This window comes from Globicephala melas, chromosome 3, assembly GCF_963455315.2.
Source record: "Globicephala melas chromosome 3, mGloMel1.2, whole genome shotgun sequence".
In the NCBI taxonomy this organism is placed as follows: domain Eukaryota; kingdom Metazoa; phylum Chordata; class Mammalia; order Artiodactyla; family Delphinidae; genus Globicephala; species Globicephala melas.
This window is the reverse complement of record NC_083316.1, coordinates 30,242,479-30,265,492: the sequence shown is the minus strand read 5'-3', so window position 1 is coordinate 30,265,492 and position 23,014 is coordinate 30,242,479. Positions and strand designations below refer to the sequence as shown.

At 37.5% G+C, this 23,014-nt stretch overlaps 1 protein-coding gene across 4 annotated transcripts in view; it reads left to right on the top strand.

Annotated features, from left to right (window-relative positions):
* CPLANE1 (ciliogenesis and planar polarity effector complex subunit 1) overlaps nucleotides 1-23,014 on the top strand; it is a 126,304-nt gene that overhangs the window by 79,623 nt on the left and 23,667 nt on the right. For all 4 annotated transcript variants that reach the window (XM_060295717.1, XM_060295716.1, XM_060295715.1 and 1 more), the window contains 7 exons: nucleotides 1,175-1,262; nucleotides 10,331-10,480; nucleotides 13,946-13,976; nucleotides 14,760-14,891; nucleotides 20,099-20,264; nucleotides 22,327-22,385; nucleotides 22,846-23,013. In XM_060295717.1, the coding sequence (XP_060151700.1) occupies nucleotides 1,175-1,262; nucleotides 10,331-10,480; nucleotides 13,946-13,976; nucleotides 14,760-14,891; nucleotides 20,099-20,264; nucleotides 22,327-22,385; nucleotides 22,846-23,013 (794 nt within the window). The remainder of the gene's footprint in view (nucleotides 1-1,174; nucleotides 1,263-10,330; nucleotides 10,481-13,945; nucleotides 13,977-14,759; nucleotides 14,892-20,098; nucleotides 20,265-22,326; nucleotides 22,386-22,845; nucleotide 23,014) is intronic.

The window sequence follows — 23,014 nt, the reverse complement described above, 5'->3', positions numbered from 1 at the left end:
TGTGGTTTTGATTTGCATTTCCTTGATGAGTAGTGATGTTGAGCATCTTTTCATGTGCCTGTTGACCATCTGTATGTTGTCTTTGGAAAAATGTCTCTTCATGTCCTCTGCTCATTTTTAAATTGGATTGTTTGTTTTTTTGATATTGAGTTGTATGAGTTCTTTAAATATTTTACATATTAATCTCCTATTGGAGATAGTATTTGCAAATATTTTCTCCCAGTCTGTAGGTTGCCTTTCTGTTTTGTTGTTGGTTTCCTTCGCTGTGCAAAAGCTTTTTAGTTTGATGTAGTCTCTGTTTATTTTTGCTTTCTTGCACTTGCCTGGGGAGACAGATCCAAAAAATATATCACTAAGACCAATGTCAAAGAGCATACTGCCTGTTTTCTTCTAGGAGTTTTATGGTTTCAGGTCTTACGTATAAGTCTTTAATCCAGTTTGAGTTTATTTTTGTGTATGGTGTAAGAAAATGGTCTATGAAAATGGTTTCATTCTTTTAAATATAGCTGTCCAGTTTTCCCAACATCATTTGTTGAAGAGACTGTCTAAAACACAAAACAAATAAACGTATAAAACAGAAACAGACTCATATATACAGAGAACAAACCAGTGGTTGCCAGAGGGGAGGTGGATGGGAGATGGGCCGAATAGGTAAAGGGGATTAAGAGGTACAAACTACCATTTATTTTTTTAAAAAATAAGTCATGGTGATGTAATGTACAGCACAGGGAAAATAGTCAATAATATTGTATAACTTTGTATGGTGTGTAGTGTATAAAAATATTGAATTACTGTGTTATACACCTGAAACTAGTATAACATTGTAAGTCAGCTATACTTCAATAAAAAATAAATAAATAAAATAAAGGTGAACTATGTAAAAAGAAGAAAAGTTTTGTCTAGATGGTAGTTATCATTCCTCCCCATTGTAAAATTTATAATGCAATTTTCCTGAACCTCTTAAAAGGTTAAATCGGTTAAGATACAAAATAAGTAAAAATTTACTCCTCTTCATCAGTTCTCACCATTTAGCTCATTTTGGATTTAATCCTATTCTTTCATTTGTTGCATTAATGCAAATGTGTAAAACCTACATAAAATCGTTTATGATATTTTGAAATTATCAAACGGTAAAATTTGTAGCAGTTATTTTGTTGTGCATGTTTTTCTACAGGTTGAACCTGTAGATCACATTGAGCTGTCTTCTGGCCCTGAATCTGAAAAAACACTGCCGTCAAAAACCATTAACATTCCTGAAGAAGGTTTGTGAGGGGTCAGGGGTGGGACTGAAGCCTTTCTTTGAAAGAATAAGTATTTCTTTTTGGTGTGCCAGAACTGGGAATAGTTTTCTTATGGGAGCTGAAGCCATCCGTCCCCTCATTTTTAGATGAGGGCTTCCACCTCAGGCCAGTGTTTTTTCCGAGAAGCCCGACGCTGTACCCTCCCCTGGCGTTTGAACCAGAGGTGGACACTGTGGGCTGGACCTTAGTTTCTGGCACTCCACATCCGCGGCCACACACTGCTGAGGGTCACACAGAGCTTTGTGCTGAGGTGCTTGTTTGTCTGTGGTCATCAGCTGAGCTAGAATTTGAGGTTCAGGTTAAATGACACGGCAATGGTGAAGTATTAAGTTTTTTCGTTTCTTATTGAATGAATGGAATTAGGGTAGTTATTTAAATAAATTTCTACTGTAACTATAGTTGTTTATATCTACATTCTCTCATTGAGTCTTGTCAGCAGTTTAATGCATTTTGCCAAAAAACAGGTTTTAGTTCATTGATTCCCTCTATTGTTTCTTAATTTTCTTTTTCATAAATTTCTACTCCTAGCTTTATTATTTTTTCTGCTTTTGGGGCCTTACCTTGTTGGAGTTTTCCTAACTTCATTCTTTCTTTTTTTATTTTTTCTAATAAATGCATTTGAGGGTGAACATGTTTCTGAAACGACCCAGATAAGAGTGTTGATATGTTACATCTTTTGGTGGTGTTCAGATTGAAATGGTTAGCAGTTTATATTAAGGTTTCTTCTTTAGCTCATAAAAGGAGTTTTTAGCTTCCAAATATTATGGGGCTTGGGCTGTATTTTTGTAATTTATTTCCATTTTCATTGTATTGTGATTAGATGAGTGTATAATAATGTCATTCTTAGATATTTGTTAAAATTTCCCTCAGTATATACAGTCAGTTTTTGTTAATATTCTATGTTTATTTGAAAAGAATAAGCGTTTTATGTTGGTTTATATATATACACACACACACATCTCCTACATAAAATCCTACATAAAATTTCATATATGGGGACTTCCCTGATGGTCCAGTTGTTAAGACTCTGCACTCCCAATTCAGGGGGCCCGTGTTCAATCCCTGGTCAGGGAACTAGATCCCGCATGCTACAACTAAGAGCGCACATGCTGCAACTAAAGATCCTACATGTCGCAACTAAAGATCCTGCATGCCTCAACGAAGATCCCGCACATGGCAACAAAGATCCCACATGGTGCAACTAAGACCCGGCACAGCCAAACAAACAAATAAATAAATAAATTCATATATGTAGTCACACACACATATATAATAGTCAGACTTCTAAATTATACTGTTCAGAAGGGTGCATTAAAAATTACCCACAATGATTGTGGAATTATTTATTTCTCTTTATAATTCTGTTAAATGTTTCTTTATGTAGTTGAGGCTATGCTATAAAATGAATATAGTTCATGATGATTATTTTTGTTGAATTTTGTCCCTTTTATCATTAATGACGCTCTTTATTCGCAGTAATGCTTTTTAGACTCAAAAGTCAATTTTGTCTAATATTAATATGTCCATTCCTGCTTTCTTTTGCCTGGTATATCTTTTTTAGTACTTTTTATTTTTAAAAAATTTTAATGGAAAATTTCAAGCCTATTTCAATAGCAGACAGAATAGTATAATTGACCTTCATGTACCCAACAATCACCTTTAACAATTACAAACTCATGGCCAATCCCACCCACTCTTCTACCTTTTCCTGAATTATTTTAAAGCAAATTCCAGACAGCACATTATTTTATCCATAAATATTTTATATGTATCTCTAAAAGATAAGGTCTCCTTTGAAAAAATAATAGTATTGTCATTTCTTTTTTAAAAAGTCTAGAATCTTTCCATGTGCCTCTTGGCCATCTCTATGTCTTTCTTGGTGAAATGTCTATTTAGGTCTTCCACCCATTTTTTAATTGGATTGTTTGTTATCTTGGTATTGATCTCCATGAGCTGTTTGTATATTTTGGAGATTAATCCTTTGTCTGTTGTTTCATTTGCAAATATTTTCCCCCATTCTGAGGGTTGTTTTTTTGTCTTGTTTATGGTTTCCTTTGGTGTGCAAAAGCTTAATTAGGTCCCATTTGGTTTTTTTTGTTTGTTTTTATTTCTGTTACTCTAGGAGGTGGGTCAAAAAAATCATGCTGTGATTTATGTCAAAGAGTGTTTTTCCTATGTTTTCCTCTAAGAGTTTTATAGTGTCTGGTCTTACATTTCAGTCTTTAATCCATTTGGAGTTTATTTTTGTGTATGGTGTTAGGGAGTGTTCTAATTTCATTCTTTTACATGTAGCTCTCCAGTTTTCCCAGCACCACTTATTGAAGAGGCTGTCCTTTCTCCATTGTATGTTCTTGCCTCCCTTGTCATAAATTAGGTGACCATATGTGCATTGGTTTATCTGTGGGCATTCTATCCTGTACCATTGATCTATATTTCTGTTTTTGTGCCAGTACCATACTGTCTTGATTACTGTAGCTCTGTGGTATAGTTTGAAGTCGGGGAGCCTGATTCCTCTAACTCCATTTTTCTTTCTCAAGATTGCTTTTACTATTTGGGGTCTTTTGTGTTTCCATACGAATTGTAAAATTTTTTGTTCTAATTCTGTGAAGAATGCCATTGGCAGTTTGATAGGGATTGCATTGAATCTGTAGATTGCTTTGAGTAGTATAGTCATTTTCACAATATTGATTCTTCCAATCCAAGAACATGGTATATCCCTCCATCTATTTATTTTGTCTTTGATTTCTTTCATCCGTGTTCTGTAGTTTTCTGAGTACAAGTCTTTCGCCTCCTTAGGCAGGTTTATTCCTAGATATTTCATTCTTTTTGTTGTGATGGTAAATGGGATTGTTTCCTTAATTTCTCTTTCTGATATTTCGTTGTTGGTGTATAGGAATGCCAGAGATTTCTGTGCATTAATGTTGTATCCTGCAACCTTACCAAATTCATTGATTAGTTCTAGTAGTTTTCTGGTGGCATCTTTAGGATTTTCTATGTGTAGTATCATGTCATCCGCAAACAATGACAGTTTTACTTCTTCTTTTCCAATTTGTATTCCCTTTATTTCTTTTTCTTCTCTGCCGTAGCTAGGACTTCCAAAACTATGTTGAATAAAAGTGGTGAGAGGGGCTTACCTGGTGACGCAGTGGTTGAGAGTCCGCCTGCCGTTGCAGGGGACACGGGTTCGTGCCCCGGTCGGGGAAGATCCCGCATGCCGCAGAGCAGCTGGGCCCGTGAGCCATGGCTGCTGAGCCTGCGCGTCCAGAGCCTGTGCTCCGCAACGGGAGAGGCCACAACAGTGAGACGCCCGCGTACCGCAAAAAAAAAAAAAAAGAAAAAAGTGGTGAGAGCAGAAATCCTTGTCTTGTTCCTGATCTTAGTGGAAATGCTTTCAGTTTTTCACCATTGAGTATGATGTTTTCTGTGGGTTTGTCATATATGGCCTTTATTATGCTGAGGTTGTTTCCCCCAGTGCCCGCTTTCTGGAAAGTTTTTATCATAAGTGGGTGTTGAATTTTGTCAAAAGCTTTTTCTGCATCTATTGAGTTGATCTTATGGTTTTTATTCGTTAATTTGTTAATGTGGTTTCATCACATTGATTGATTTGCATATATTGCAGAATCCTTGCATCCGTGGGATAAATCCTACTTGATCATGGTGTATGATCCTTTTAATGTGCTGTTGGATTCTGTTTGCTAGTTTTTTGTTCAGGATTTTTGCATCTATGTTCATCAGTGATATTGGTCTATAATTTTCTTATTTTGTGATATCTTTTTCTGGTTTTGGTATCAGGGTGATGGTGGCTTCGTATAATGAATTTGGGAGTGTTTCTTCCTCTGCAATTTTTTCAAAAGTTTGAAAAGGATTGGTGTTAGCTCTTCTGTAAATGTTTGATAGAATTCGCCTGTGAAGCCATCTAGTCCTGGACTTTTGTTTGTTGGAAGATTTTTAATTACAGTTTCAATTTCATTACTTATGATAGGTCTGTTTATATTTTCTAATTCTTCCTGGTTCAGCCTTGGAAAATTGTAGCTTTCCAAGAATTTGTCCATTTCTTCGTGGTTGTCCATTTTATTGACATACAGTTGTTTCTGGTAGTCTCTTATATTCCTTTGTATTTCTGAGTTGTCTGTTGTGATTTCTCCTTTTTCATTTCTAATTTTATCGATTTGCATCCTCTCCCTTTTTTTCTTGTTGAGTCTGGATAAGGGTTTATCAATTTTGTTTATCTTCTCAAAGAGCAGCTTTTAGTTTTATTGAACTTTGCTATTGTTTTATTTGTTTCTATTTCATTTATTTCTGCTCTGATTTTATGATTTACTTCCTTCTACTGACTTTGGGTTTTCTTTGTTCTTCTTTCTCTAGTTGTTTTAAGCGTAGGGTTAGATTGTTCATTTGAGATTTTTCTTGTTTCTTAAGGTGAGATTGAATTGCTCTAAACTTCCCTCTTGGAACTGCTTTTGCTGCCTCCCATTGGTTTTTGGGTCATCGTGTTTTCATTGTCATTTGTTTGTATGTATTGTTTTATTTCTTCGTTGATTTCTTCAGTGATCTCTTGGTTATTTAGTAGCGTGCTCTTTAGCCTCCATATATTTGTGTTTTTTACAGTTTTTTTTCCTGTAATTCATTTGCAATATCATAGCATTGTGGTCAGAAAAGATGCTTGGTATGATTTCAATTTTCTTAAATTTACCGAGGCTTGATTTGTGACCCAAGGTGTGATCTGTCTTGGAGAATGTTCCATGTGCACTTGAGAAGATCAAGTGTATTCTGCCACTTTTGGGTGGAATGTTCTATAAATATCAATTAAATCTATCTGGTCTTTTGTGTCACTTAAACCTTGTGTTTCCTTATTTATTTATTTTTGATGATCTGTCCATTGGTTTAAGTGGTGTGTTATGGTTTAAGTGGTGTGTTAAAATCCCCTTCTATTATTGTGTTACTGTCAGTTTTTCCTTTCATGGTTGTTAGCATTTGCCTTATGTAGTGAGGTGCTCCTATTTTGGGTGCATAAACATTTATAATTGTTATATCTTCTTGGATTGATCCTTTGATCATTATGTAGTGTCCTTCTTTGTCTCTTGTAATAGTCTTTATTTTAAAGTCTATTTTATTGGATACGAGTATTGCTACTCCAGCTTTCTTTTGATTTCCATTTGTATGGAATATCTTTTTCCATCCCTTCACCTCAGTCCATAGGTGTCCCTAGGTCTGAAGTGGGTCTCTTGTAGACAGCATATATATGGGTTTTGTTTTTGTATCCATTCAGCCAGTCTGTGTCTTTTGGTTGGGGCATTTAATCCATTTACATTCAAGGTTATTATCCATGTGTATCTTCCTGTTACCATTTTCTTAATTGTTTTGGGTTTGTTTTTGTGGGTTTTTTTCTTCTCTTGCGTTTCCCGCCTAGAGAAGTTTCTTTAGCATTTGTTGTAAAGCTGGTTTCGTGGTGCTGAATTCTCTTAGCTTTTGCTTGTCTGAAAAGTTTTTGATTTCTCCCTCAAATCTGAATGAGATCCTTAATGTGTAGAGTAATCTTGGTTGCAGGGTTTTGTCTTTCATCACATTAAGTATATCCTGCCGCTCCCTTCTGGCCTGCAGAGTTTCTGCTGAAAAATCAGCTGATAACTTTATGGGGATTCCTTTATATGTTATTTTTTGTTTTTCCCTTGCTGCTTTTAATATATTTTCTTTGAATTTTATTTTTGTTAGTTTGAGTAATGTGTGTCTTGTTGTGTTTTTCCTAGGGTTAATGCTGTATGGGACTCTCTGGGCTTCCTGGACTTGGGTGACTATTTCCCTTCCCATGTTAGGGAAGTTTTTGACTATAATCTCTTCAGATGTTTTCTCAGACCCTTTCTTTTTCTCTTCTTCTTCTGGGACCCCTATAATTAGAATGTTGGTGCGTTTAGTGTTTTCGCAGAGGTCTCTGAGGGTGTCTTCAATTCTTTTCATTTTTTTTTCTTTATTCTGCTCCTTGGCAGTTATTTCTACCATTCTGTCTTCCAGCTCACTTATTCGTTCTTTTGCCTCAGTTATTCTTTTATTGATTCCTTCTAATGTATTTTTCATTTCAGTTATTATGTTGTTCATCTGTGTTTGTTTGTTCTTTAGATCTTCTAGATCTCTGTTAAACATTTCTTGTATTTTCTCAATCAGTGCCTCCATTCTACTTCCAGATTCTGGATCATCTTTACTATCATTACTCTGAATTCTTTTACAGGTAGATTGCCTATTTCTTCTTCATTTGTTTGGTGTTGTAGGTTTTTACCTTGCTCCTTCATCTGTGACATATCTTTTTGCCATCTCATTTTTTTTTTTTTATAAGTGGGATTGTGTTCCTGTCTAACTGGTTGTTTGGCCTGAGGCTTCCAACACTGGAGTTTATAGGCTGTTGGGTAGAGCTGGGTGTTGGTGCTGAGATGAGGACCTCCGTGAGACCTCACTCCAATGAATATTCTGAGGTTCTCTGTTAGTCCAGTGGTTCCGACACGGAGCTCCCACCGCAGGAGTTTCAGTCTGACCTCCTGCTCATGAACCAAGATCCCACAAGCTGCATGTGGTGGCAAAAAAAAAAAAAAAAAAAAATGAGAGAACAATAACAAAGTAAAAAATAGACTAGGAAACTAACAGATATGTTAGAAAGAATATAAAAATAAAAATATAGTTGAATCAACAACCAGAAGGTACAACAGTGCCACAATAGTGAAAAAGAGAAGGAGGGAAAAAGAAAAGAAAAGAAAAAAAAAACAGCAACAAGGAAAAGGCCTTGGCTGTGGAGGGTGGGTCCTAAGCAAGGGTGAGGTTTAGGTGGTGGGCGGGGCCAATGCTCAGGACCCACAGGGCTGGAAAAGGCCCTGGGGGCTATGGGAGGGTGGGGCTAGGCTCCAGGAACAGAAGGGGCCCAGATGTGCCCCCCACCCCTGGTCTCAGAGGGTGGGGGACCTCACCTGGGAGCCCAGCAGGTTGTCTGGCCTCAAGTGGGCAGGGCAAATGCCCTCCTCTCCTCTCCTGCTCCTCCGGTCCCGGAGGGCCTCTCCCGCCTGCCTCTCCTGATCTCCCCGGGTCTCCCTCCTACGCCCTCAGTACCCACGCCACCTGGTGGGGGCTTTGGAGGACAGGGAACCAGCCTGGGAGGAATGATTCTTTAATTTACAGATTTAACACTGGGAATTTTTCATCTGGTTTATTTTGGAGTATTGCTTCCTTCCCATTCTTTCTGTTCTGTTTTCTAAAACACTTGTTAGAGGTATGTTGGAACTTCTCAGTCTATTTCTTGTCTTTTAATCACTTCTTAATTTCCACCTTTTTAATCTCTCAGTGATGTGCTCAGGATGTTTCCTCAGATCTCTTAGTTTACGAATTCTCTCTTCTGCTGTGTCTTCTTTGGTGTAGGATTTTAATTTTGGTGACTACATTCTTAATGTCTAGAAGTTTTGTTTCTTTTTCAAATCTATCTGTTCTTTGGATGTACTCTGTCCTGTTCTTTTATTGTGGTTTCTATACCTTCTTTCATCAATTTAATTATTTTAGTAATATTTTATGCCCTTTCAGATTATTTTATTTCTTGTGTGCATATTCTTGATTGTCAAATCTATATACTGTCCTCAGGGTTGCTTGTTTCTTTGTGTGAGTTTTAATTCTTTATCATGAGCTTATTTTGTAGGGGGTGGTTCTGCTAGGTTGTATATGTTTTTCTTTGGAGTGGTTTTTTTTTTTTTTTTTTTTTTTGTGCAGTATGCGGGCCTCTCACCACTGTGGCCTCTCCCATTGTGGAGCACAGGCTCCGGACGTGCAGGCTCAGCGGCCATGGCTCACGGGCCCAGCCACTCCGTGGCATGTGGGATCCTCCCACACCGGGGCACGAACCCATGTCCCCTGCATCGGCAGTGGACTTTCAACCACTGCACCACCAGGGAAGCCCTGGAGTGGTTTTATATTTACTTCTTGCTGTTACTGAAGTATAAAAAAATGGGGACAAGTTTATATATATATTTTTTTGGCTTGGAGTTGCTGTACTACATAGATGGTATAAATTCAGATCCCACATTTGCCTGTAGCAACACAGGGGGTTCTATTTCTCAGAGTTGACTTTTATTTTTCTCCCGTCCACTATCCATGGAGATAGAAAACTTCTTTGCTGCTTTTTTAGGGCAGAGTTTTTCCTATCTGCATTTTTAAAAAAATTTTATTTGTTTTTGGCTGCGTTGGGTCTTCGTTGCTGCGCATGGGTTTCTCTCTAGTGCAGAGAGCGGGGGCTACTCTTCGTTGTGGTGCGCGGGCTTCTCATTGCAGTGGCTTCTCTTGTTGCGGAGCACGGGCTCTAGGCACATGGGCTTCAGTAGTTGTGGCTCTCAGACTCTAGAGTGCAGGCTCAGTAGTTGTGGCGCACAGGCTTAGTTGCCCCATGGCATGTGGAATCTTCCCAGACCAGGGCTCGAACCCATGTCCCCTGTGTTGGCAGGCGGATTCTCAACCACTGTGCCACCAGGGAAGCCCTCTTATCTGCATTTTATGGACAGAACTGTCCTTCAGCACTCTGAGCCATAGGAAGGTAGCTCAGTTCCCCTCACTGCAATCTGCAGAAACCACGTCTCCTGTTCCTCCGTGGACTATGCCAGCATCATTGTCCATTTATTGCCCAGCTTTGAATTCCTTTTGCTTTTATGGCACCAGAAGATTTCTTTATTTACAGGTCTTGGTTGTGTATGAACCTGTTTTGTTTTGTTTTTTTAAATTTAGCATTTCTCCTTTGTTTTATAACAGGGCATGGGCCTATCCACTGTAGCTCAATCTGAAGTTGATAGTAACTTTAATAGTTTTTTGTTTTTTTTTAAACATGAGGGAATTTAAATTTTAAATATTGTATTAAATTATTTTATTATGGGGTAAATAGAAAGCTATCAGAATAATATGTTGTAAACTTCTAATGTGTCTGTTGCCATGTGGAAGTGTTAGCTAAGTGCTATGTCTTTCCCATGTGATTTTTTCTGCTGTTTTCTTTTAATTGTAATATATACTTTGGATAGTGCATTTCCTGACTCATACGAATAAAGAAGATCAAAGGGACAACGAACAGATTTCAGTAACGGAAACTCATCCTAGTCAGAAAACCTGTGTGTTTCCTTCTGCCGATTCAGCTGTCAGCCTTTCCAGTGACCAGAATTTGACTTCTCCTGGTATCGTTCTTAACTTTTTTCATTTACTCTTATTTTCCAATACTCGTACTGAAGAGTACTTACTAGGAATATAGTTGTGAAGGATTCGTGAAGCCGTTTTGCAATACTTATAAGTTTCGGGGAAGGGATGTTAAAAATTGTGCTATTCTCATGAAGAGCTACGTCATCTTGTCACCTTCATAAGATACACTGCAAACGTGTCATATCTCTGTGTAACTTATTAATGTTAAATACATAGCAACTGAAGTATTATACCATTATACTGGTATATTATACTATAACACTATAATATTTGAGTTTTATAAAAATTAAGAAATTCCAGCTCTGTCAATTATGAGAGTTTTGATTTGGAAACAATAATAATAGCTGTAATTTATTGAGCCTCTGCCATGTGCCATACATTGTTGTTTTACATGCATTGACCCTGGTGTAAGCCTGACCTGTGACGTAGCTACCATTATTATCCCCATTTTACAGTTGAGGATACTGAGCCTTAGACAAGTTCAGTGCCACCGTTCATTCCATTTCATTTGGAGCTGGCAATTCAAAATGCTATCCCTTGGTCCTGACAAATACTTTGTGTCATATAAATAGCAGGGCATACTAGGGACTTCCCTGGTGGCGCAGTGGGTAAATAGCAGGACATACTAAATATCACAGTTGGACCACTAACAGTGGCTTTAAATATTTTTTTTGCCCTCAGATATTTATGGTCAATAATGATGATTCTACTGAATGTTTACAGTATGTTTTATTACCATTATTAACTTAATATAATCAGTTAAGAAATGCTATTTTTAAATGACATTGCTGTTATTTAAACAAAAGCTATTAAGAAGCTGGTTTAAACTTTGTAATTTTTTTCTCTAAGTTCTTTCTAGATTCTGTTTGTATTTCAGTCATCATCACATGGGTATAATCATTTTTACTTCATAGAGTTGTTGAGAAGATTAGGTACTATATAGAGAGCAATTAGCTGAGAATCTGTTTGATTCCAATAGGTTCTTGGTTACCAGTATCTTTCCTCTTCCCTCTTATGGGTGGGGAGAGAATTGAGAAATGAGGTTAAAGAGGCTTTAGTGGGTTGTAGCTGTATCTGAGAAGTCTAAACTCCATTTTGTACTTGGGAATCATTGGTAAATTCTGAGCAGTGGAGGTTAGGAAGAGGACCAGGGTGGAGGCCTAGGTCGGTTAGTGAGCTGTTAGATTAACCTGACCTGTGCAGTGATGAGGGCCTGGGCAGTGCTGTGGGAAAGGAGAAGCAACAAGAGACATTCTGAATAGGCAGCTGATGATACTGACTAAGTGGTTGGAAAGGAAGGAGAACGTGAATGGCTGGTTAGCATTGTCAAACTAAGAGCAAGGATATCACCAGGTCTTAACGTCAAACTCTAGAGCATTCTCGGACCACATGTAGCATTTAAGGTGATGCAGGGCCATGTCATATTTAGGATTTAGTTTTTGATAAGGAAGTAGAGCTTGCTGAGAGCTTTAGGCTTAAAAAACAGATGTAAAAGCCTTTTGCCTAATTGTATAGTTAAGACTTAGAGAGTGTATCAGTTTTCTGCAAGAAAGATGGAAAAAGGAGAAAAGCTGAGGACCAACCTGTGAAATGCCACCCATTAGAGAGCAAGGGGAGCCCCCACCTCCAGTGAGGGAAATGGATGAGCAGACTCTGGTAAAGGGATTTTCAAGAAAAAGTGAGTGGCTAACAGTTTCACAAGCCGCCAGAAAGTCAAGAATGAAGACTGAGTTTTTTTTAAGGACTTGAGGACTTTCAGTGTAATATCAAGGGTAGAAGGTTGGGGACGAAGACAGGCTCAAGAAGCTGTTAAGTATAGGCAACTTAAGAATTCTGACAGTAAAAGGAAATGAGAAAAATGAAGATAGAAATGAGATAAATGAAATGAAGTCAAAGATCATTTCGAGTTGGGGATAAATATAAACTCTTATGTTTAAAGGCAGAAGAAAAGGAAGTACTAGGAAAAGAGAAATTGAGAGTACCAGGTTAAGGCGATGATTCATTCAGGATTGTAATAGCTTCTTAAACTCTAAGGCACGAGGAGAAAACAAGGAGAAGTGTCAATAAATGTCATAACACATGTCAAGGTGGATAAATAAAAATGTTTTTTCTCTAGTATTCAATGTTTAATTATAAATTAAAAAAGAAACCTAATTAGTATTTTTTTAGAAGTGCAGAATTTAGATGCCCTAATGGGTGTTTTCTTCTCCAAGGTTGACTTCTTGGAAAGATGTACAGTCATTCCTTTACTTCTAGTGCTCACAAATAGCTCAAATTTACTCTTTTGAAATTGACTTTCACTTCTTAGCAAATTCTTCTGAGTGTTCTTGTCAGTGCCAAATAATTTAGTCACTGAGAATGGATTTAATTTTTGTTAACAGCCATAAGTTATTCAGAGGTGTTTCTGATAAGTGAATTAAATGATCAGGCTAAGTGTCACTGTTTGGAATTTTTTAAAAAAAGGAATTGTCACTATCAAGGAGTGAAGCTGATCCATTGTGTCTAGTAAATTGTGAAGCCTGTCCCAAAGAAAAAGTTCCAAAAATGCTTTGAAAATGAAGTAAGGATAGAATCTTCCTATGTAACTACTTTTAAAAGTAGTTATTTGAATATAACACTTCTCTGCCTTTTGATGAAAGGAATGTTTCATTTCTTAGTCAGATCTTTTATATCTCATTAGCCTATATGTACACCATTATCGAAGAACTCGCAAATGACCAGACTCTGAGAGCAAAGATAATGGAAAATTCTTGATTTGAGGATTAACAAACAAAACAACATGTGCTTAAGAAAGCAAAATTGTTTTAATATTAAAAACATGTGAGCATGGATGATATAATAAAGGACATGATGAACATGGGCCTTAAACCAAAAAAAAAAATGTGGATGTTCTAAGTCTTAGAGGCAGGGTGGATTTATCTTAGGATAAGAAAATCTTAACAAGGAAGTGTTTTTGACAAGAGATGTCAGGACACTTTTCCCTGTATTAACTCAATTCTCTTTGAGGGTTAAACATACAGAAAATTGAGTAGACCAAGTGTTTTGCTTTAAAGACGTGTTGTTAATATTGGACAAGGTTTAAAAATTATTCTTTGGGGCATATTCTTCCAAGTAAAGGCTCTTGGAGTTAAATTAGATATTTTCCCAAAAGTATTCCTTTTAGATCATCAGAAGTTTTTGTTTTTTGTTTTTTTAGTAAATCTCACTCCAGTATTCTAAACTGTGTATGAAGCAAAGAAAGACTGTACCTCCTAAAATGTATTATTCAGAGTACTCTGGATAGAAAAGTAATAATCTTAAAATGTGGACAATATTCACTACCAAATGGAGGTTTAAAAATATTTCAGTTTCTGTATATATAATTTCTAGATCAGGTTAATAATCGAAAATAGAAAAAGTAACTGACCTGAAATTTTTATTAATAGTAATGTTTTTTTTTTAAGGTGTGAATAACAGTGATGAATTATTTGAGAGGTAAATATCTTAAGAATTAATTCACAGTTTTACTTAAAGTTAGGTATAAATTATGTGTTCTGGAAATTTTGTTGTTCATATGTATGTAAACTTCTACACTACATATTTTTTGTGGATTAAAGGAATGTAATTCCCATTGGGAATGGGGTGTTTTAAGATAGCAGTCCCCAACCTTTTTGGCACCAGGGACCGGTTTCTTGGAAGACAGTTTTTCCACAGACATCAGGGCTGGGGGATGAGTATTGTTCAGGTAGTAATGCGAGCAGTGGGAAGCGGCAGATGAAGTTCTCGCTCACCCACCGTGCTCACCTCCTGCTGTGTGGCCCTGTTCCTAACAGGCCATGGACCAGTAGTGGGGTAGTGGTCCACAGCCCCGGGGTGGGGCCTCCTGTTTTAAGAAACTGAGGATTGTTATATTGTATCCCTTACTGTTCAGCATAGGTAATTAGAATATAGTAGCTTACATTTGCTAATTTTCTTTTACTATGTATGTATTAAATTTCAATAGGCAGGACAGGTTGTTGTCCTAGTTGTCCCAGTTGTCCCCTAGGCCTTACGTTTGCTCCTTTGAGAGTGCATATGAAGTTATCAATTATTGATGATTAGGCTTTTCCACCGAGGATTACTGGAATTAAAGCAATAGAATGAAATTAGTTATATGTTTATCATTTTTTGTGTTCATTTATACTCTTGGAGAGCATAGTTTTACATGTTCATTTTTGCTTAATGTAATTAAGTTGTAGATACTGATTTATATCTCTCATACTGCATTTGGGAATGAAGTGTTTCAGTAGATCCGCTCCAGATGAGTGAACTGACTGATATTGCAGACATTATCAATGACCTTATAGCAAAAGATGGAGTTTCCAGTGAAGAGCTTGGCTTAACAGAACAACAGGCGAGGAGCATCTCCAGGTAATCATTGAATATTTCATTTTTAACCTGCTTAAAATGTTTATGGTTCAAGAATATTTAAAATTGACCATATTTTATGTGATTTTATTTTTACCTCTTTATTGGCGTATAATTGCTTTACAATGTTGTGTTAGTTTCTGCTTTATAGCAAAGTGAATCACCTATATGTATACATATATCCCCATATCCCCTCCCTCTTGAGCTTCCCTCCCACCCTCCCTATCCCACCCCTCTAGGTGGTCACAAAGCATCGAGCTGATCTCCCTGTGCTATGCAGCAGCTTCCCACTAGCTATCTGTTTTACATTTGGTAGTGTATATATGTCAGTGCTACTCTCTCACTTCATCCCAGCTTCTCCTTCCCAGACTGTGTCCTCAAGTCCATTCTCTACGTCTACATCTTTATTCCGGCCCTGCCACTTGGTTCATCAGTACCGCTTTCTTAGATTCCGTATATATGTGTTAGCATACGGTATTCGTTTTTTTTTTTCTGACTTACTTCACTCTGTATGACAGACTCTAGGTCCATCTACCTCACTACAGATAACTCAGTTTCATTCCTTTTTATGGCTGAGTAATATTCCATTGTATATATGTGCCACATCTTCTTTATCCATTTATCTGTCGATGGACACTTAGGTTGCTTCCATGTCCTGGCTATTGTAAATAGAGCTGCAGTGAACATTGTGGTCCATGACTCTTTTTGAATTATGGTTCTCTCAGGGTATATGCCCAGTAGTGGGACTGCTGGGTCATAGGGTAGCTCTATTTTTAGTTTTTTAAGGAACCTCCATACTGTTCTCAATGGTGGCTGTATGAATTTACATTCCCACTAACAGTGCAGGAGGGTTCCCTTTTCTCCACACCCTCTTCAGCATTTATTGTTTTAGATTTTTTGATGATAGCTATTCTGACCAGTGTGAGGTGATACCTCACTGTGGTTGTTTTGTTTTGTTTTGTTTTTTTGCAATACGTGGGCCTCGCACTGCTGTGGCCTCTCCCGTTGCGGAGCACAGGCTCCGGACGCGCAGGCTCAGCGGCCATGGCTCACGGGCCCAGCCGCTCCACGGCATGTGGGATCCTCCCGGACCAGGGCACAAACCCGTGTCCGCTGCATTGGCAGGTGGACTCTCAACCACTGCGCCACCAGGGAAGCCCCTCACTGTGGTTTTGCTTTGCATTTCTCTAATGATTAGTGATGTTGAGAGCATCTTTTCATGTATTTGTTTGCCATCTGTACATTTTCTTTGGAGAAATGTCTATTTAGGTTCTCCGTGCATCTTTGGATTGGGTTGTTTTTTTTTTAATATTGAGCTACATGAGCTGCTCTATATTTTGGAGATTAATCCTTTGTCAGTTGATTAGTCTGCAAATATTTTCTCCCATTCTGAGGGTTGTCTTTTGGTCTTGTTTATGGTTTCCTTTGCTGTACAAAAGCTTTTAAGCTTCATTAGGTCCCATTTGTTTAGTTTTGTTTTTATTTTCGTTACTCTAGGAGGTGGGTCAATAAGGATCTTGCTGTGATTTATGTCCTAGAGTGTTCTGCCTATGTTTTCCTCTAAGAGTTTTATAGTGTCCGGCCTTACATTTAGGTCTTTAATCCATTTTGAGTTTATTTTTGTGTATGGTTTTAAGGAGTGTTCAAATTTCATTCTTTTACACGTAGCTGTCCAGTTTTCCCTGCACCACTTATTGAAAAGGCTGTCTTTTCTCCATGTGTATTCTTGCCTCCTTTGTCAAAGATAAGGTGACCATATGTGCATGGGTTTATCTCTGGGCTTTCTGTCCTGTTCCATTGATCTGTATTTCTGTTTTTGTGCCAGTACCATATTGTCTTGATTACTGTAGCTTTGTAGTATAGTCTGAAGTCGGGAGCCTGATTCCTCCAGCTCCGTTTTTCGTTCTCAAGATTGCTTTGGCTATTCGGGGTCTTTTGTGTTTCCATACAAATTGTAAAATTTCTCGTTCTAGCTCTGTGAAAAATGGCATTGGTAATTTGATAGGGATTGCATTGAACCTATAGATTGCTTTGGGCAGTATAGTCATTTTCACAACATTGATTCTTCCAATTCAGGAGCATGGTATATTTCTCCATCTGTTAATGTCATCTTTGATTTCTTTCATCAGTGTTTTATAGTTTTCTGAGTACAGGTCTTTTGCCTCCTTAGGTAGGTTTATTCCTAGGTATTTTATTCTTTTTGTTGTGATGGTAAATGGGATTGTTTCCTTAATTTCTCTTTCTGATCTTTCATTGTTAGTGTATAGGAATGCCAGAGGTTTCTGTGCATTAATGTTGTATCCTGCAACGTTACCAAATTCATTGATTAGTTCCAGTAGTTTTCTGTTAGCGTCTTTAGGATTTTCTATGTATAGTATCATGTCATCTGCAAACAGTGACAGTTTTACTTCTTTTCCAGTTGTATTCCTTTTATTTCTTTTTCTTCTCTGATTGCTGTGGCTAGGACTTCCAATAGTATGTTGAATAAGAGTGGCGAGAGTGGACATCCTTGTCTTCTTCCTGATCTTAGAGGAAATGCTTTCAGTTTTTCACCATTGTGAATGATGTTTGCTGTGGGTTTATTGTATATGGCCTGTATTATGTTGAGTTAGGTTCCCCCAGTGCCACTTTCTGGAAAGTTTATCATAAATGCGTGTTGAATTTTGTCAAAAGCTTTTTCTGCATCTATTGAGATGATCATATGGTTTTTCTTCTTCAATTTGTTAATATGGTGTATCACATTGATTTTTTTGCATATATTGCAGAGTCCTTGCATCCCTGAGATAAATCCCACTTCTCATGGTGTATGATCTTTTCAATCTGTTGCTGGATTCTGTTTGCTAGTATTTTGTTGAGGATTTTTTGCGTCTATGTTCATCATTGATATTGGTCTCTAATTTTCTTTTTTTGTGATATCTTTATCTGGTTTTGGTATCAGGGTGATGGTGGCCCTGTAGAACAAGTTTGGGAGTGTTCCTTCCTCTGCAGTTTTTTGGAAGAGTTTGAGAAGGATAGGTGTTAAAACTCTTTTCTAAATGTTTGATAGAATTCGCCTGTGAAGCCATCTCTTCCTGGACTTTTGTTTGTTGGAAGATTTTTAATTACAGTTTCAATTTCATTACCTGTGATTGGTCTGTTTATATTTTCTAATTCTTCCTGGTTCAATCTTGGAAAATTATACCTTTCCAAGAATTTGTCCATTTCTTCCAGGTTGTCCATTCTGTTGGCATACAGTTGCTTGTAGTAGTCCCTTATGATCCTTTGCATTCCTTCAGTGTCAGTTGTAATCTCTCCTTTTTTGTTTCTAGTTTTATTGATTTGAGTTCTCTCCCTTTTTTTCTTGATGAGTCTGGCTAAAGGTTTATAAATTTTGTTTATCTTCTCTAAGAACCAAATTTTAGTTTTATTGATCTTTGCTATTGTTTTATTTTTTCTATTTCATTTATTTCTGCTCTGATATTTATGATTTCTTTCCTTCTACTAACTTTGGGTTTTCTTTGTTCTTCTTTTTCTAGTTGCTTTAGGTGTAAGGTTAGATTGTTTATTTGAGGTTTTTCTTGTTTCTTGAGGTGAGCCTGAATTGCTGTAAACTTCCCTCTTAGAACTGCTTTTGCTGCATCCATAGGTTTTGGATCATTGTGTTTTCGTTGTCATTTGTTTCTAGGTATTTTTAAATTTTTTTGATTTCTTCAGTGATCTCTTGGTTATTTAGCAGTGCAGTGTTTAGCCTCCATGTATTTTTGTTTTTTATAGTTTGTTTTTCCTGTATTTGAATTCTAATTGATTTCTAATTTTCTGATTTTTTAAGATACGAATTCAAAGCTTAAAATAGATTTTTTTCTTTGTAAATACATTTTGTGGTGTGTATGTCATTCCTCCCCTCCTCCAATATATAGACTGGTTTATTTAACTAATACAGCACATCTGTATCGTTTGAGTTTTCCCAAGGTCTCATCACCCTGAGTACAACATAGATTTAATCCTATTTCTTCTTAGAAGCATTAATGATTTATTTCACAGTACTTTACCCTAAATATGAACCCTTAGAATACATTTTAAATAGCTTTTCCTTGGAACATTAGGTTAAAATGGTTTTTCTTGTAGCCTTTCCTGGGCCCAGAACTCATTCCTGATAGAATAAAGGCTGTCTCTTCTAGTAATGTTTCTTTGGGATACATATGCCTTTTGGCTTATTGATTCATTGGGGGCTGGTTGGGTAGGGTACCCTCTGCCTGGCATGTACAAGGAGTCCAGTCTCTCAGAAGGAAATCAGGTGTTCAGTATCAGCCACATCGTCTGTATGCGTGACCCATCTTCCAGTTAGGATGGTGTCTTCTTCGCATACTTGGTGATGAGTCTGCCCCAAATCCCTGTCTACGACACCTGTTTTTTTGGGCCACTCTCAGTACTCTTTGTGTAGAAGCCAAGATGGGATTAGATGTACAAAAGATTTACTGAGAGAAATGCCTGTGAAGGGAAACATCAGAAGTGGGGCGAGGCATCAGACCCCAATGCAGTTCTGACCCCTGCCAGTGAAGGAGAGAGGGTTGGGTAAGCAATCCCAGAGTATAGTGTAGCTCTAAGCGTGTCTCAGCTGGGTCAGTGGTGAGACATCCTGCCAAAATCGCCCATCAGAGGAGTCCTGTCTCTGTAGATCGGGGCCAGCCACAACATCCTTGCCACGCTCAGTTGTTAGCTCGGGTTGGCCCTTGGGAGGTGCGGCCTGGGCACGAACGTGAGGCCACATCCAGAGAAGTATCAGTTTAGAAGTCACCTCTGTAGTATAAGTTTTGGAAGTGATTGTGATAGTCCAGAAATAGGTTATAAGTGAAGAAATCCAAACCAGAACCTTTAAAGACATTAATATCTCATGGTGAGCAGAGAAGAAAGGCACCAGTTTAAGAGGCTGCATCGTGTTTTGAGAGTTAGAGAAAGACCCAGGTAAGAGAGAGTTTAAAGCAGGAAGGAGAAGGCAGTTGTACCAAATTTATAGAGAAGTGCAGTAAGATGAAGACTGAAGAGGCTGTCAGTGACCTGAGATCATTGTCAGTGGATTTCATGGGACAGGTTGTAGCAAGTTGATTAGACATCATGAGTGTATGACCCTTCAAGATGGGGCAGAATCTGTCCAAAGAAACAGTAGTTGTGATACTTTTTATCTCCATAACAAATTTAACATCAAGTTATGCCCTGCTGGTTAAATTTCTTAGGATTCAGCATTCCTCTGGTAGACGTCCACAAAGAACTGAGAAGGAGAGAAAAGAGATTCAAGTCTGGATGAAAAGAAAACGAAAAGAAAGAATGGCAGAGTACTTAAATCAGCTAGCAGAAAAGAGAGGGCAAGAACATCGTCCTTTCTGCCCCAGGAGCAACCCAGTAAGTCTGCTGTATCAAGGGTAATGGAATTATCACAGAATATGTGTAGTTGTTTTCCTGGCAAGTATTCAAGAAAAGGATTAACATAATTGGGATGCATTTTTTTGTTTGATAGAAAAGCCAGCATTTTACTTAAGTCTGGAAAAGTTAAGAAATTACCTTAACAAAATGTAGCAGGGAATTCTACAAACCATGTTCTATTGAACTATCTTAGATTATTTTTTCTCCCTGAGGCTAATTATGGCTCTAGCATTTTGTTTTATTTTTAATTAATTTATTTATTTGGCTGCGCCAGGTCTTAGTTGTGGCATGCGGGCACTTAGTTGCTGCGTGTGGGATAGTGTTCCCTGAGCAGGGATTGAACCCAGGCTCCCTGCATTGAGAGCACAGAGTCTTAACCACTGGACAGCCAGAGAAGTCCCGTGGCTCTAGCATTTTAACCAAATGAAGAGGTCGAGGGGTTGGGTGACCAGTTGGAGTCACTCCCTTAATTTTCAGTGAAAGTCAGTGGCAGTTGAACAACTGTGTGTGTAGTAAAGCTATTTTAAAAATCAATTTTCTCTCCATAAGTTATCTACAAAAAAATCTATTAAAGTATGGTCCAGTTATGAACCAACAGAACAGTGGCACTTCTGTGTGTGTGCTTCAACTGTCCGTTAAACTGTCAACATTCGTTTCCTGAGCCCTGACTATGGACATCACCATGGCCAGGTCAAAAGTGTTTTTCTTCAGAAGGTGAAACAAAGCAGTGTTCCTTTGATGATTACATAACTGTGAAACTCACATTTAGATTACACTTGGATTATAGTTTATCTTTCACTTTGTCATCTGAAATAAAATATAATAGCACTTCATCTTTTTTCAGCATCATGAGGGGAACATATTCTGTAAGTGAATTTTCCAGATAAGGTTGTCACATTTCAGCACCAAATGGTGCAAAAGTAGGTGAACTATTATTTAAAGAGTGTAATTTACTTACCTGTGTCTGGAGAGAGCATGCAGATGTTAGATGACATTTTGTTGATAGCTCTGGGGACATGGTAATGACCTTCAGGGCTACTTGAAGACCAGAATCTTACAGTGTGTGTGTATATCTGTGCTCTTCTACCCCACGGAGGATGAGTTTGCATATCACCCTCCCTGTCAGCCAAGCAGATTCCCCAGATGGTTAGAATTGTATCCAAATTTAGAATAAATGAACTCTGAGGGCATTGGGACTGTTTTGTTCATAGACTTTGTGACATCTCCTTCAGTATCGCAGATAATTGTTTATTTTTAGCTTCTGTTTGGGTAAAGGTATGGAACTAGTGAGGGGTTAATGTAATTAAAATTTTCGTTTTCATTTTTATCAGAAATCAATAAGACCTTAAATTTACTGTTGACTACTGTATAGGACCTTGAGAAAGTGAATCCACTTCTGTGTGTACGTTTTTATTTACACAATTGTATGTGAAAGGACTTACCCTCATTAGTAATTCAACAGTAACTCTTAATGTTCTGGAATAAGACATATATAGCTGATGTTGGCCAGTTTACCCCATGGTGCATAAGTTTTGAAGAGTTTACAAGTCACAATGAACCCACTACAGTTGGTTTCTGGTGAACATTTTAAAACATTAAAGTGATGGTTTTAAATGTCTGACTCATTTCTGCTTTTATCAACCAAGCTCTTGGTGAGATTAATCATAGGACAGAGTACAGAGTACAAAGTATGGGTGTCTCCATCGTTAAAATGTTCCTATTTTCCATTTTAAATGCAGTTGATAAGGATTTCTCCTTTTGAGAAAATACATTAGTTTACTAAAATAGACTTTGCATTCCATTTATTAAATTGGATTTTATTTTAATTACATAATGCTTTAATTTAACATTTTCATATTTTGTGCTGGGGTAGGAAACTTCATCAAATATGACAGTGTTTTGTACTGTTTACTAAATAACAAAATTATGTTTTAACTTCCTATTAAAATATGTTAGTGGAATTTTCATGTTTTCCAAGGGTCATAATGGTTTAATTATTTGAATTGAACAGTAATGAACTAACTGGTTATTTCTTGTGCAGTTTTACATGACTTCAAGGGAAATCAGGCTGAGACAAAAGATGAAGCACGAAAAAGACAGGTGATTTTGGTGGTTGCACCCTGATCATTCTCTCTCTTGCTTCCTCAAGGCCGTAGATAATGCCTTAGGGATTCTGGTTTGCATAGTAGTCCCTTTTTTGTTGATAAACAGAAAATTATGGGAGCTAACTGCAAGGAAAATAATTAGACTCCAATAGCCTTTTTCGGAATTTGCTTTCAAATATTATTTATTCCATTCAGTTTTTATACCTTATTTCTGCTATTCCCCTCCCTCTCCCAATCCAGATATGTATGTGCATTTTGAAAATACCCCAAAGGCCATAACTACAGATGCCTTTAATAATACCTCCTAATGGTTTTCAGAAATCTGAAATTTGAATTTGTATTGAAATGCACGGAAGAAAATAAATGCTAGGTGGTCTTTGAACACTATGTTCCCTCTAGAAATATGAACTGAAAGTGACTCTTTTACTAAATGTTGTTTAATTCTTTCTCTAAAGATTGCTACTCTCTGACCACTATAGTCGTCGAATCTCACAAGCATACAGTCTGATGAATGAACTGTTATCTGAATCAGTACAGCTTCCAGCAACTGCACAGAAACCATTGCCTAACAAACCCAGACCTGCTCAAATTCCCAGAAGGCAACGCTCCCTTTCTCCAAGAGGG